Source organism: Athalia rosae, chromosome 1 (genome assembly GCF_917208135.1).
Source record: "Athalia rosae chromosome 1, iyAthRosa1.1, whole genome shotgun sequence".
In the NCBI taxonomy this organism is placed as follows: domain Eukaryota; kingdom Metazoa; phylum Arthropoda; class Insecta; order Hymenoptera; family Athaliidae; genus Athalia; species Athalia rosae.
In genome coordinates this window covers 31,692,837-31,709,940 of record NC_064026.1, presented here as the reverse complement: position 1 = coordinate 31,709,940, position 17,104 = coordinate 31,692,837, and the positions used below count along the sequence as shown (strand labels likewise).

Genomic DNA, 17,104 nt, shown 5'->3' with positions numbered 1-17,104 from the left:
GCGTAACCACGTTTTACTCTGATTATACCAATCAATCAATCATATTATTGATTTTAAACTATTGAATGCTCCGTACGTGTTTCATCCAAATGGAACTGGACATTCTAAATTTCTTTTTTTTTTTTCGTAAGCACGCGCCGCTTTTGATTTCATTCGTCGTTTGAATTTTTGTCCCGTGAATTTTTTCAATTTCACATCGTTATATTTCACACGCGTGTTGGGATATTTTTTTTTGTCAATCTACGAATTTTTCCCATCAAGATATCTTTGATTTCTCACTTTCTGGTTCGATAAATTGGCGATAACTCGATCAATTTGATAGGTAGATCAATTTGGCTTTCGGATTCGTGTTCCTGAGGTCAAAATACATAAGAATAGCATATAAAACCCAATTAAAAAAAATATTGATTTTTGACCCAAAATCGACAAAAATTCCAAGGGGTACCCCTTTGGATTTTTTCGATTTTTGGCCCAAAAATGAATTATTTCTAGAATCGATTGTAGGGCGCTTTTCTTGCGTATTTTGACCTCAGGAAAACGAATCCGTTGGTCAAATTGAGCCACGAATTTTTCCCATCGAGATATCCTCGATTTTTCACTTCTTGGTTGGATAAATGGGCGATAACTCGATCAATTTGATGGATAGATTAATTCGGATTCCTGGGATAAAAATCTCACGATGTTTTGTTGAACCGCAAACTGCGACCTCCACTCGATCCAAATTCATCCACAGTCCTATCACTGATGGTCGAGCATCGTTGACGAAAATTACCTACCATAACTTACCGTAAAAATGAGTCTACGTTTTTTCTTTTTTTGCAATTTGAAAAGGATATCAATCGAATCCAAGTGCATTACGAATCTGCGGTCGAACGTACGTACATCGGCGTATTATACCTACTCGCGTGCAAATCGAACCATTCGTTTGTTCATAAAGTTTCGATTAATTTTCCATCGCGGAATGTGTGACATACACCTACGTGGGGGACAGTTGTCTTCGTGTACCGAAACACGAGTGGCAACATTCTAATGCGACACTCCGTATTCACACGATATGCGCACCTTATACTCTCAGATATATGCACACAAGTCTCTCCGCGTATCCGCACAGGTATACCTAGATGCATACACGTGTCCGCATCGTTGCAAGCGAGTCTGGCATGTTTTCATCCGCTTATCGTCGCGGTAACTCGTAGGCACAGTGTCCGCATGTCAGCGATGTCAAGCCGAGACAATGCCGTCGAGACTGCGATTCAATGGCGCATAGAACAGCTCCTGTGGGTATGCCCTACTTTGTTCCTTTTTTTTTTTTTTTTTTTATTTCGAGCTTCCTTTTTTCACGGTTTTTTTTATCACACGCGACGACGCGACGCGTGGTATGTATCGCCCGTTCGTTGTATCAACATTTTATCCTCGAAATTCCCGGCGAACCGACTGAATAATATTGATTTGCGATTTGGCACAACGACGCCGAACGGAGAGGACAATCTGGAGTTTTATTACCGCGCGTCCTCGAAACGAGAACGGCGAGTTACGCCAAAACTGGACTTCTTCATTTATTGTCGGTAGGGTTTAATGTCAGGATGTCCGGGGTATGACGACTAACCGTATCAATAGCATTATGCTGTCACGTTCAACAGTCCTTGCGAGATTTCACGAACTGTACGTGTAACGTCTTAATGCCGCGGATGGTTTTCTTACACGTAATATAACCCGGCGTGCTGGGTGGATGAGTTATTACCGTGTGGATTTTTTTCTTCTTCTTTTTTTGTATTACTCCATAATATCCCTAATGGCGACGTGATTCGGTGTACCTTTAATGAGGTCTTCAGGGTCCTGTGTATTATATTCGTAACCTAATGATTTATAAGTCTTCGACCGTATCCTACACGGTGCTCTCATTAAGAAGCTTATCCGCAGACGTTCTCTGCTTCATATTTGCTCTCCCGATTTTTTTTTTTTCTTTCCTCTACTCTCTTCTTCTCCACGTCGTTTTCTATAGATTGCTGACGGTCTCGAGACCGATTGATCCGAGCGCGAGTTTCCCTCGATTAATTTCATTCGGACGGATTCGGAGCTCGCGGGATGGCCGAATTATGTCTATCCTTCGTCGTTTACGGTCACCGTAAAATTTCATTATTTCCCTGGCGCTTGACGAGCACTCACAATTAGCACTTATTCGTGTCTCGATGTGAAAATTAACTATCCGACTCTCGCTTATGCGAGGAAATTTAATTTCAGACCATCATCGGAAAATCATTCAGTTCGAAGAGCGCAGGGTATTTATTTTACGTACGGGTAATACGTGGCGATGGAAAATATGATATCGAAAGCCATAGCGCGTCTGATCCATCGGTTGAAAATATTTCAGACCTCTGTAATTGAAATTAAAAAAAAATAGTAACAATCATAATAACCTTGCGTCGTGATATTAATATTTTCGAAAACTCTGATAAGCGGTTCTTTGTTCGAGTTATAACGCGTACACCGCTCGTTTATATTATAAAGACGTTCAACGTTCGGATGAATAGATCTTTTTTTCAGCGGTTATTAATGATTTCAAGTTTCATATCGTACAGATCAATGATACGTCGAAAATTCTGGACTCCTACAGCGTTCCTATAACCACTAAAAATTTTATGGATAAGCCAATGCCTTTGATATTAAAACCGGTTCGATCGTTCTCGAAGCGTTTATACCGCTCGCCTCTCCGGAGGAGGATCCGTGTCGTGTATACGTCCACCCGATTTTCACACCAGAAATATATTTTAACGATCGATTTTTGCAATAAAATATTTCTCATCGTAGAATATATGCGGTGAATTATACGATTCGCACGTGAAACTGTTAAAGACCAGGAAAAGAGAGAAACAACAACAAAAAATGAATCGAAACGATTCGATATTCGAACGACCCGCTAAACTTCACGCTGAGCAGCAGCTCAACATATACGATCATTCGAAATTTTCTCGCTGCTCGTCGGGTATATAAAAATACGGATTCATATACCCGCACGGTTATGTCACCGTTAAAGTTTTGCGGATATTAGACCGAATAACCCCTGTTTATCGCTGGGGGGGATTTTTTATATTCATGCCGAAATTGTGACGAATATATAGCTTGAATCACGGTGCGTTATGCTGAAAATTTTTTAACCGCAGACTTGCTCTTCCGTGAGCGCTGGGATTATTTTATTACTTTTTTTTTTTTTCGTGCCACGAGAGACACCTTTCAGAGATTTAACTTTTACGGCGCGAAGACTATTTTATCTCAAAGTTCATGCGCTTGAATATAAATTTCTTCTTCCTTTTTTTGTCGCGCAGTTGTATAAAGCTATGGCGAAATTGATAAAAGAACTGCGACGCTCCGTTATTACTGTTTTGTTTTTTTTTTTCTTTTAGTTTTATATATGGTCACTTTTGGCGGCATTGTATCGGTTCCCGAGTCACGAGGATCGTATTAATAAATAATGTGTCTTATTTGGCGAAGGCTTGGACTCGCACGCGTTCAACTTTCATGAAGTTTCTGATTTCCTTGGGGCCCGTTTTCCGCCCTCGTCTCGCCCACGGAGACTCGACGTAAATTCTTTTCGGACCTTCGCTCGTCGCACCGTCATCAGCGTATAAGGAAAAGTAAAAACTTTATCAGTTCGACAGTTGTCAAATGCGCTCCGATATACACCCGGTCTCTGCGGTATAATATTTTTTCTCATCCCCCGATCGATTGCTACGGAAATTTTTATGAAGAGCCTGAAACGAAAATTCATTTTCCATGCAAAGAGTTTCACGTTGCAATTTTTGAGAGTTTGTCCTCCTCGAAGAACCGCATTCCTTTTCCCCTTTCTTCATTTGTCTTTTCGCTAATACCCTACTCGTGATTGATACGTTACTCGCGATTATTGATGACGCGTCTTCGACGGTTTTCATGCGGGTAAAAAGGAAATAAAAAGGAGACGAAAAAAAATTTCGTACGTACGTGATTTATGTTATGACACACCGAAAAACAATAGACTTCCGATGGATGGTTACGTCTATAGATATACATAGGTATATATGGGTTCCTTACGGTCGACCGCACCCATAAGGGTGGTGATAAACTGCGGAAGGGGATTTTCTATGATTTTCTGTTACGCTCCAGGGATTTCCCTGGTTAATGATACCTGGACCGGCCGTGAAGATATCGGGACCAAATTTTGTCACATTTCTTCGCCGCCTTCTTCGGTAAAAGCTTCGGAATTTTGACGTTCACTTTTTTTATTCTTTCCCACCACAGTATCGCGAAAATAATCGGCGTGAAGAGCCCCGACGGATAATTGAAGATAATGGATGTACAAAATGTGATTAATTAAGGACATAAACAGGACGATGGAAAGTGGCACTTAAAGCTGGAGTCTTGGGACCATTGCAACGGTACCGTGCGAGTGACTATCCTCCGTGACAATATGATAGCCCTCTCATTTTTTTTATGGACACTGTTAAAAACCCAGGGCAGTGAAGTGGCCGGTGGTATCGGCAATGGTGGAAGATTTCGTCGCGAGTCCAGGCGAGAATCTTTGAACAAGGATTCCCGACGGGACTCGCGAGAAACGGCGGTCGGTTTACCGGCAGGTCGTCGTCAGGCTCGACGGAGACACTCTCGTCGTTATTACGTGGATCGGAAGAAAAGGTGAGTTTTTTAAGTCGGACGAGAAATTATGTACGAGCAGGAATCGCAGCGGCGATACGGCGGCGGTTGAACATATTATCGCTGTATAACGTCAAAAGCTTGATCGTATTTCTGAGCGAGAACCTTGGCAATCTCGATTCTCACCACCAGTGCCAAAATTTAGCAACCTTAATCAACGCTCCTATAAATAGTATATCTCGGATCGTATCACGGTTGTAGATGACGATGAAGATAATGTTGGGTATTAACCTGAATCTTATTTTGACCGGGTGTATTTGGTTCGCAGACATTTTCCGAGTTGAAAAGATCGTTTTGAATAAATTTCACCATTTCGTATCAGGGCAATACCACATCAATCCTATCCAGATGTTGAAAATGACCTTCTCTCGTCAAGAAGTTCGACGTATGTTTGAGAACTGACCCGCTCGTAATGTGTATCTATGAATTATTTTATCGCTTGGTTTTACTTGCTCCGAAAAATGACTTGTGTTCAGTTTGGAGGTGAAACAATCGTCCCGGCGCTCTGAAATCCCATCTGGTCAAACTGTTTTTTGGAATAATTAGACTACGGACTTTGACTTTGAATTCATCGTTGGAAATCGTAGCCTGAAATTATATTTGAAATCATTCGAGCCGCTTCACACTTGACGGTATAATATACCTGTAATCGGTGAGTGACGTTCCCACAAAGGCTCTCCGAAACGACCATCGTGCCGATCTCGTTGGGCTTGTCCGCGTTCGCGGCCGCTATAAACCTCTATACGTGTACTCTACGGTGTATAGCTAGTTATGCAATATAGTTGGTTTAGATAGCTGACGTCACGGTAGTTCGACGCAATTAGAGTGAACGGTAATTTAAATAATGCGTACGGTCAGGAAATTAGAAATTTTAATTGCAAATGAATTTTGCTGCTCACAGGTCAACGAATTTTAGACGTATTCTAAACGCGACGATAAACGCCTGAAATATTATTTTCTATTTATCTTGCATTTCAACTCGGTTGAGACAAGTAAATGCATTTCGGCGATCAATTGACAGGATATCTCAAACAACCGCTTGTGAGTGCTAGTCTGTCCATTTTGCGTTTGTTTTACAAAAGATTTCAACTATATTTGGCGCACACCCAATCGGTTGATTGAACCTGAAACTTTATCCACATTTCAGTTCCGGTATCTGCGAATCGTCATATTCCTCTTGAAATTTCGAACGTAGTTACATGATACGGTTGATTTTAAATTAAAATATATAAAATCCATAAGCGAAAATTCCACGTGGCAGATTTATCACTGAAAACGAAAGTGAAAAGTTGAACTTGGGGCGTAGTATACATATCGGCTTGGATGATCCAATCTTTAAGTTTATAGTCTCCTAAATTCAACTACTTTTCTCAGATTAGGTAATTTGATCGTCCGGCAGCAGCTTTGTCGATATTATACTTACACGCGGAAGCAGCGACGCATTACCGGTAGCCGGAGTACAAAATGATGTGATTGAATTTTATCACCGCACGCGTTCAACGTTTTTCTATTTTTTTTTTTTTTTTTTTCTCAGTTCTACGTTTCTTCTACGGTCGCGTGATACCTGGATAAATTGTATAACACCGAGTAGGAGCGCTCAACGTCGGTTATCTTATCACCTAGGAAACTGACCAGCTATTTTATACTGATAATGAACGAATCCCCACGGTGTAATCTTCGCCGCAATATTCCACCGTTTCGCGACTCAAAAACTGCAATGGTATGAGTAAAAAAAATTTACGGGATTACAACGCGATGCTTGCATGAATTTAAACGTCTGAAAAATTGTCGGATTATTGTCATCGAGCCGCATGAGATTTGAATCTAGCCGTAATCCACGTTGTTGCATAATCATTTTTTTTTGTTGGGTTTCCCGCCTCCAACAAACTGGATTATCGAAACGGTTTCACAGATTCGCAATAACTCCGTACGTGCGAGTGATTTGATAATTTGATTCGATAACGATCGGATACGCAACTGCAGTTTACGAGTTTCGATTGATACGAAACTTGCGATGAATGAGATATGACGGTTCATTCATGTGTATAGCTGCTCACTATTAACGGTTGGAAAGTGAGTCGTGTTGACTGAAATGAAGTTGTCCTGACGTGCAGGACGTACGATTTATCACAACCTGACAAAACATCGGATTTCTACGATAAGATCGAGTTCATCGTACGGTGCACGGTATCAGCTGACGTTCGGGTCTCTCTTTTTACCCCCCTTCCCCCTGACAGCTGTACACCACTCGATCGGTTATGAAATCGAGATTGCGACGCGTGGAAATTGCGACTCGATAAGATACGTGACGTTGGAAAACAATGAGCTTTGACTTCGAAGTGTCAGATGGAAAGGTGGACAGAAAAATAAACTTCTGCAGGACGTTATGATATTCCGAACGGTTTTGCTATGCCGCTGTAAATAGCAGTTACGTACGATGTTTGTATACTCCTGGATTTCATGGATCGCCGACTCCGTCGTCCCCGAGGTGCTTGTTATGATCGGTGAATTTGCATCAGTCGAACCGCGGAGGTCCGTTGGCAAGGTCGTGCAACGATTGCTTTGGGATAAGAAAAGTCTCGATCTCGCGACACGATTGATACCTCCTCTCATCCCCACGTGTTACAAGTGGTTGTACATATTTTCACGGACATTTGGTCATTGAGGAAAATCTCGCGTGGCGGTGCTGGCATTTCAACGGTTTGCTATCAGCAGCATGGACAGAGTCAGTTCTCGGCGGACTGGCGAGTGACGAACAGCGAAGCACCTTCCATCGCACCATGGCAGATTAATTTTGAAACGCGCGCGGGACGATCGAAAAGCGGTGCTTCTCAAAAATCGTTTCGCTACTCCGAATGTTATACAGACTCGCCTGATCCGTGCGGTGTGCTTTTACGCGATATCCTATGTGACGTGTGCCTGCTATGTGTTGATTACGTTTCACCGCGGTCTACCGGAAGTGAGGCAATTGAGAAGAAAAAGTTGCGCAATCCAAACCCGTGAACGGTTTACGCTGCTGTGAAACGCGTGTGACCGCAGATCCGAGTTCCTAAATTTTTGGTATATCAGTTTCATTCCCGGTCCTTTCATTCACCCAGTTGTTTCTTCCATTCCTCATTGCCCAGGTCCGATTCATTCCGGACTTTGCCGATGATTTTTTCTTTCATTCTATTTTTTTGAGCAAAAAGGACCTTCCGAAGGCGTGTGCTTGATAATAACCGAGAATTAAAGCCATAATCCGGAGTTCAAGCCGCCCCGGCTATTGTCCTCTGCAAAAGAGAACCTGACTTCAGCTTCGCGTCAAATTAAAGCTCTTGGCTATTAGCATTACCCAAAGTATTTTAGCTACCGTCAAAGTCACCGTCGTTATTAATTAGACAACAACCCTTTGTTACAAACCTTTTTTAAAATCTTCACTCCTTTTTCACTTCTCCATAGCAGATTTCTCTCAAACACTTTGCGATACTTGTTCCGTCCACATTGTTCACGAACGTCTTGAACGTTGAATTCTCATTTAAAAATCTTTTTTTTCTCTCGTTCCGGTTGTCAAAATTAGACCTCCGCGAGTGAGAAGAAAATAGAAAGAAAACGGCTGTCCAGAAATTGGCCGGTGATTCGTTACCGCGCATCTCGATCCGTACGGTGATAGAGAAAAATTTCTTCGTGCGTCAACCAAATTCGAAATAATTATCCCTATTTTCCGCTAAACTTGGGTGGTTTCAAGATGGCAGGCCGGTGACTATACGTGAAAATGCAAAGGCAGGGACGCTCAACTTCTAAAAATATCGGCGGTAATGCAAATATTATGTTCCCGAGTTTACGGCAGAGAACAACAATACCCGCAAGCTGCCGCTGTCTACGGTATCTTGAAAAACATTCAACCGCTTGATGTAAAAAAAGGAAAAAAATACAAAAGAAACAAAGGAGAAACGATACTCAATTGCTCTAATAAATTGAACGTTATATTACCTTTTTTTCCAGTCAGTAAAGATTCAGCTCATGAAACGTGACAACGAATACAACGGAAGTTGGAACAATTTTCGGATCAGTCAGGACATCGACGTCCCCGCGCTTTTACGTACAGCCGATTTATTTGTGCGATATCCGCATAAAATAACTTAGTTAACGTAAACCTGGGAAACCTTATGACCGTTCTTAGAACCAATTACTACACTTAAACCTCGTGCAAAGATCCGTTGCAGTTTCGAAGATATTTTGTTTACAATACCGAAGCCGATGGACATGAGAATTCGCGATAACCGGCGCAACCCAACTATCAATCAAATTCTATGGGAGTAGAGAAAGAAAAAAAAAAACATAAAGAGCACAAACGACGATCAAGATAATGATTCGTGACGGAAAAAGTTACCTCGCTAGTGTTGACTACAGGTGAAAGAATTGAACGTTGACAGGTGTCACGTGGAGCGACTGAATAGTGATAACGTGATATCGAGTTGTTGAAGTGTCTTGTTATATCGTAATAACCGGTTAGTCGTTATTATTCCCACCTCTCCCCACCCCATCACTTTATGCGCGGATGTATATCGGCTGTGGGTGAAATATAAATATGAAAATTTCATCGGAGAAAGACTGTTAATTAATTATTGATCGAGCGGTGCGATAACGAAGATATGATTCGTGTATTTCGCGCCAGAAAATATTTCGCGCGTTAACGTCCACGCCCTTGGATCGTTATAGAAATTCACGCGATAAAGTGACCCCTGACCCGTGAAGAATAACAAATAGAACAATTACAGTTTGACCCTGGAGTTTGTAGGTGAAAGATGAAACGTAGACGTGGGCAACGAGAAAATGTGGCTGTAATTGTATTCGAAGATTGATCAGTGATCGGTAGACCGGATCGAGGGGTTTGTCAAAGATGTGCGAATACGCCATTTTGGATCCCTACGAAACAAGCGCGAGACTAGCGCGAAGAGATTCTGGAACGATGAAAGTTGCCTTGCCGATATCGAGCTTTCGGAGACACAGCGGATGCGTGTCAACTTTAGCTCGTGCAAGGCAGCAGGCCAGACCGCTCTATTTCGCAGTTCCGTAAGTGTTTGAACTTTTAACAAACTTCAACGACACCCACGATCGACCTTAGGACTTTGAACTCTCGAACGATTCATTCCACGTCCGATTAACCTCGAACTTCAAACGCGACGACGACGACGGTCAAACGTTGGAAGTTTTGCGAAAAGTTTATCGACCTTCAAAGCGAAACTTTTGGACGACTTTATGAAAATTTTTTTCAAAAATTTCGTCATGGGGCAATAAAACCACATCGTTCCACGACGGTTGATGTTTTCTTTTTTTTTTTTTTTCTAAATTATACATTTCTACTTGTTAACCGTTTTTTTAAATCACTGGGGAAATATTTGTCGAAGAACTTTATATTTATCCTAGTGAAATTTCCGGCGTCTCAAACACCCCCACCACCAGGTTTCTGACTGGAGGTCTCTTTGAAAGATGCAAAGAGGCATACATTTCCAGATGGTTAACGTGCGATACGACATGTACTTCTTCTCTTTTAAGTTATTACGTTCATCTGCTAGTCGATCACTCTAGAAATGCGTCTTTTATACCATTTGTTGGAGGGAAGGATCATCATTAAGATCCGATGGAATCGTTTTGTACTTTGACTTCTATTGTATCACGATTAGACTGATTTAACTACGTTATCATCCCTATTATCGAATAACTCGTATAATTGACAAAGATATAAAATTTCTACTTTTACGATTAAGACGAAATCTCTCTCAACTTCTATCATTAGCAGCATCGGCTTTTAATCACTGTACATCAGAATTAGATAATGATTCATGAGAAGATTTTGCGTTAGCCTTATCTCCGGCATCGTGTAGTCGACGTGTGATTTCTATCACCGAATGTCTCGAAACATCTTCGATTAGTGAGAATTATGTATGGTCGATACGATCGCAGGTCAAGTATATCTTGGTTCAGAGAACCATTTGAAAATGAAGATAAGTCGATCGGTGATCAGTAATTGAGATTTTATCGATCGGCAGTGAGTAAATTATATCGAATGAAATGAATTCAGATTAGACACTTTGAAATCCATCGGGTGCTTTTAACAATGTAAACTGACGATAAGTTGAAATCTATTCCGAAACGCGAATCAGTTTGTCATTTTGACTGAATAAATATTTCACATCTATTTGTACGCGGAGATGCAAATATAGGTGTAAAAGCACTTTGCATCGGAAGGTATATGTTCGAGCTCAAACAGACGCACCCGTTGTCATTTCAGTACAAAACATCATTGAAACTGATACAACATCGCTGAACCGTACACACCTATTCGCATTGCTTTTTTCAACCATGCATTCCAGACGGAGACTAATTTTCATATTTTACATGTTCCATATTTTCTCGCCACGCCATGGCGGAGCGAAAGCTCTAGTATCAACGACAAATCAGTCGCAACTCATCGAATCCAAAATTTAATGAATTCGTGGATTTTCTATCGTTTGTCAAACTTTTTTGCTCTTGGTTTTTCTGAACCGAAGCGACCGACCGGAGTCATTTGGATTTCAGGATTAGAAATTGAGTGTGAATTGACAGTAACCACCTGCCCGTTTGAACAATAAACTATTAACCTTTGAACGGCAAGGCTACGGTCATCAATTGCAACTTATATAAGCCCCCGCAATACAGTGTCCGGTATAACCGGACGAGCGTATCAACTAATGCGCAACTGGCTATTTTGCTGCACCACATTGAACGTGTACCGCAAACTGTACGATACTTCCATACGCGTATAAATTGTACGCCTATTTTCTCGCACATGTACGAGGTGCGCCCGTCGAATCGATACCTGCAGGATGGTAAAACGGCCGCCGTTCTTCGCATCTCGTCGTATCTGAAAAAGGGTTGCTACGTAAACCGATCCGATCATCGCGAAAGATTCATGCCGCAGGATTACGTCGCCGTATTTTCAGCATCCGGGCAGACTCCATTGTGTCTTTATTGTCTCGGTTGAAAATCGTTGTTATTCTCGAAATACGTGATCGTGGATGACCCTCGCGTGTTTTATAAGAACGTCGTGGAGTGTCTACCTGGTCCTATTCACTCGCCGTTCGCGCGTCGAACGTACTCGGGATTTTGCGTACATCTCGATCGTGTATATCACTCCCGTAGGTATGGAATCGCTCACGTGTTAGGTACGTGCGGCGTTATAACTATTGGCCGTTCGCTTTGCGTACGTACGTGCACCGCGGTGGTGATTTCAGTCCGGCGTCGCTGCCGCGCTATACGGGAAACATTTATTTGCGTAATCATTCCCAGGAAAACAGTAATTATACCGTGAAAACAAATAATCAGACACGATGTATTCTTAAACCTGCACGCAGCTATGCGCATGAAACACGATCGCGATACAAGCATACCCAATATTCATTTCTAGCCGTATTCCAGAATTCATGGTGGACTTTTATTCAACTCGTACGATTTTCGATGTGTTCGCACCCGACGATTCCGGATGCTTTTATGACAGACTTGACGTATATTGTTATCCACGTTGGAGGGAATTTATTATATTTCGTTCGTCAACTCCTGCGTTTCTACAGAGATAATGCGAATAGAAAAACGTCAGTTTGAATGGACGTTACTCATTTTTCTCTCGGACAAAATAGCGATAATTTTTGGAAAAATTTTATATCGCGTGGAAAATTCTACGCTGCCTCTGCTGCAAAGGTGTCTGCGTCAACGTGTGGACATGTACGGCTGTTGGTTACACTCGCGTGTATTTTTTCCGCGTGGTCTATAACTCGAGGGGATAAGTATAGATATAGTTTTGAGTGACGTATTACGTATGGCGTGAAAGCTCACCGCGAAACAGGCCTTCGCGTTATCGGAAAATGATGCTACAATATTTCAATCAGCGTGACGATTTTTCATTACCGAGAATTACCGACGAAAAATAGATGTTTGATAAAAAGCAGACTGTAGAATTACGATCGCCGATGACGGCCGTGGGTCTCCGCTGGCGACCGGAGTATACAGCTATAACGTATACCTATGTACGTACGTGAATTCTAAAAGTCGTTGTCCATTCGGGTATGTATAAATACAAGCCCCTTGATTTCAATCATCTATCTGTCGTGAATTCTCCTTGTTTATTTTCCCGAACTACGTCCGACTATTATTTCTATTTCTACATACGCCGCATATATTTAACAATAAAGTACACATAGGTATGCGCACGTATGTAACACCGAAGGTTCGACTAAAACCGATATATCGATTATATTTATCGTCGGAGCTGTCCACTGCAGAGTGAAAATTTATTAATAGAGAGTGTAAAACGAACCAAACGACGGCACCGGCGACGACGACGACGACGACGACGATGAAGATGCGAACCCTCGGTGTAAATTAAACTCAATGTCAACCAGAGAATGAAATTCAACCGCGTACGCTATCAGTTTTTAATCTATATACGCTATATACCGAACGACCGTTATTCTTTGTTATATAAATGCAATCGACCGTGCATTTTCGATGGTATTTTGTATTTCAAAAAAAAAAAACAAGTCGAACCGCACTGATGATCTTTTTTTTTCTGAATTTTGAATTCACGAACGCTTTTGTGGAAATATTTACGAGAGACGATGACGGATCATTATTTTCAGACGATATTATTGCAAATTTCGTATCACATACCTGCAATACATGCGTTATGACCACGATGAGCTGATGATATGGGGCAAACGGAGCCTATGCAACGAATATTGATATACCTTACATTTTGTCCGCATATAGGTACGCTGTATGAAACATCCGTTCGGTGTACGAAACTTCCTGCGAAACTTCTCCTTCAAACGTGACACGAAGTAGAAAGGGTTGAATATAAGACGTCCGTGGACCTCGTTCAATTTCGCGGTCCCCTACTTGTTAGTCCCAAAACATTGCCGAAAGCCGCATCTCCTCCGAATACGTGGAAGTCTAATTTGGAAAGTTGCACGGTGTACAAAGTTCAACCCTGCGGTACAGAAAATCCTCCCATAATTCAGAAACGATCGAACGGGTCGGCTGCATTTTTGTAACTCACAGGTTCCCAAATTTTCTATTCAGATGCACAGTTTTCGTTTTGAGCTACGTGGACGTACCACGTGATACGTGTATTGTCCGGTGTTTTTGGAAATTTTTCATTAATCAATTTCCCCGCCGTTTATTTGTTACAGTTTCGATGTCGAAAATGGCGCTTCGCCGTTGGACGGTGGTGCAGGGGGTGGCGGGGGTGCATCCCCAAGTGCGGGGCTGGTCCTCCAAACGTTACCCCAAAGAAGAGAAAGTTTTCTCTACCGGAGTGACAGTGACTTCGAAATGTCGCCGAAATCAATGTCGAGAAATAGTTCGATCGCCAGCGAGAGGTAAGAATCGTTAAAATCCTGCACGAATTCCGCCTCAAAACGTCTGTTCACGTACATATTTATATATATGCGCAGACTTTTATTTATTCGTTTTCTTTGATTAATTTTTTATTCTTATTTGTCTCATCGTCAACTACATTTCTATATGTATATCCGATCATCGGGGAAAATACGACAATTGCGACGTGCCTTGAATTTGTCAATTTTCACGAAATGGTTTTGCAAAATCTTGACGAGGTATCTGTACTATTTTAACTTATCGCTTCATTTTTTCTTTTTTCGTCTATGTAAACTCTGATCCGTTACATATTTAACGACTGCAGGTTGCGGTGACGTCATTTCTATAGCCACTTATCAGGCATTAGGCAATCGAACTGGTTCAAGGCTGTCCAAGTTAACTTCCGCGAGTCTGTCTGCCCGTCTGTCTAGCTGTGCGCTGTTTGAATAAATGAAAAGAAGAATTAACGGCTTTTAACGTACAGATATTTCTGGTCGAAGATCAAATCGGATTCGCGATGTTTGCGTAGGCCGTCGTATCTGTCGACTTTCGGTTTTCATTTTTTCTCACATTTCTTTTTTCTCTCTTACAAAAATTAAGAGAGCGATTGTTATAATATTTTATCACACATCGGTAACTTATGTATTTGTTGAAAAGCTTTTTGTAAGTCACTGCACCGCACGAAAATTGTGCGCATAATATGATAATGGCCACACATGCGAGAGATCAATGAGTTCTCTCTCATCTTTTCTTTTATTTTCTTTACTATCCCGTTTGTGAAAATTACGTGTGCGTCGTATTATACGTTGTATATTCGTTATTACGTGTTTTACGAGAAGAAATATTAAAATATTAAAAATAATTGGCGTATATAGTAATTGTATATTATACAGTGTTGTATGCAATCGTAAAGCATTTTAAGATGAGAGCCAAAATTTTTTAGCTAGTCGCACCGTGTGTCTTATTTCCAATTATTTATTTGTTTCCTTATTTATCTTGTAAAAATAACGTTCTTGCATATTCATTTATGTGTACTCATCCTAATTATTGTGAAAACTTGTAATGGTATAATTATCATTCGTATAACCGTCTGGCGAGATGAAATCATTAAAAAAAATTTCATCTTCTCTTCGCAGTCAGAAAAAAACTGAAAATCCTATAGATTCGTAAATTTGAAAGATATATCACACTCTCGTTAATAATGATGGAGAAATCGCACAACCAACGGTAAAACAGTGTTCATGAGGTAAACGCACGAGCTTTCATTCGTAGAACGGCCGGTAAAATGTTTCGCGACTATAGTCCCCTCGTTGCGAAAGCTCGCATCCGCGTCGATAAAACAGAAATCGCGTTGGAGCTTGCGTTACAGTTGAATCGAAGTTTCCTTCCGCGAGGGCTCGACGTTTCAGTAGTAAGAGTCAATCGTTGGATCGACCGGTGGCGAGAGCGTGCGCAATATATTCCCGCTCTTTTCGTACCATTTATCTTACGAGCTTTCACCTCTCAAGGGCGCGGATGTTGCCGTACCCGAAGCTTTTTTTCTGCAAATTCATGTCGTAAATTTCACCGTTCGTTTTTGCAGCTATAAACAATTTCATGCGCTTTAATTGATAACGACGAGCGCATCTGGTGTATAACTAAAACAAAAAATCGATTGACGTACCGCATAAGAAGTACTCGAATTTTACTTATTCGGGTTTTCTATTTTCATATTTGTTTTAAACAAAGTTTATGTGAAATTTAGTTTAATGCAGGATGTTTACACGGATTTTATTTTAGGTAAAGAGCTTTTCGAAAACACTGCACATTGCAAATATTTTCTGCATTACAATCATATACGGAACACTCTTAGCGATTTGAAAATCATTCTGTGTGAAATGAGAAACTGAGTGAACCGCGGAAATTCCTAGAACTAGTCTGAGATATTTGAATGGTATTTTCAATTATAATTGTAAGGCGTTCAATCTTCTCGAACGTCGTGACGTCACACGTGACCCAGCTAACCGATAATATCAGGTTCGTTCGAAGTTTCATATATTTCTGAACGAACATCTGATAAAATGTGATGTGAAAAGATTCGAAAAAATTATAAAACTATTTTTGCACGTTACGTTTGTCTAAGCCATTGATCGAGGCGTTTTGATTTTTCCTTTCTCAATATCGATTCAAACATATGCCGCCTCGATTCACTTCCGTCGTTCATATTCGTCAATTTCATTATATTCATCCAATTAACCATCGTGGGTATTTTTTATAAATTACAATAAAACTTAAGAAACGCTTTCTTTCGATAATCCAAACCCAAACAGCGAAACTTCTCTATTATTAACGAGATGGTGATGTAGGTAAGGGAAGAACAAGGCGTTCCTGTGACAAATTTACGAATCAAGTACAATTTTTTATTGCTCCTCTCCTCTTTGCATTCGGATTTGTTCAACGGTATTACGCAAGGGAGGTGATATTCGGTGACACATCAAGGGTCCCTAATTGATCAATGAGATGTTACGAATGTTACAATAAATATGTCTCGTTCCGACTATTTTAAAAAACTTTCTAAATTTCTATTACGTTCTGTAAGACCATATCATATCATAGATACTTGCGTTTGTAGTTATAAAGTAGATTCAACATACGTACAGGTATTATTGTATATCTAGCTTTGGTGGCGGCAGCGCTCACTACAGATTCTATCTCCGTTTTCAATAATTTTTTTTCTTTTTCTTTTTTCACTTTTATTCGATGTGAGTCCGTTTGATAAATGCTCTTAGAACGCGGTACCGAGTGACGTAGGTACGTACGCTCGCGCCGGTTTACAGTGCCCCCTCGTCTCCGATTCTCTGCTGCGAGCTCGGAAACTACCTTCCATTGTATCGGAATTTCAACTTTTCATACTCTGCAGGATATATAAACCTTTTTTCTCCGTTTTTTTTTTTTTTCAATTTTTTTATCGTCACGACACGCCATATCTCATTTTCATTTATTGTTCTCTTCGTCGAGTTCCCCGAGATTATCGGAGCGTATTTCAAAG

The 17,104-nt window shown here is 40.9% G+C and overlaps 1 protein-coding gene across 20 annotated transcripts in view; it reads left to right on the top strand.

Moving 5' to 3' along the window:
• Nucleotides 1-17,104, top strand: part of LOC105691578 (cAMP-specific 3',5'-cyclic phosphodiesterase) — a 290,405-nt gene that overhangs the window by 209,133 nt on the left and 64,168 nt on the right. For 17 of the 20 annotated variants that reach the window (XM_025746557.2, XM_048654669.1, XM_025746556.2 and 14 more), the window contains one exon: nt 13,890-14,078. In XM_025746557.2, the coding sequence (XP_025602342.1) occupies nt 13,890-14,078 (189 nt within the window). Of the gene's footprint in view, nt 1-3,494; nt 4,666-7,325; nt 9,736-13,889; nt 14,079-17,104 lie in introns of those variants that run through there. The other 3 variants (XM_020855563.3, XM_048654642.1, XM_020855564.3) reach the window with 3 other exon arrangements.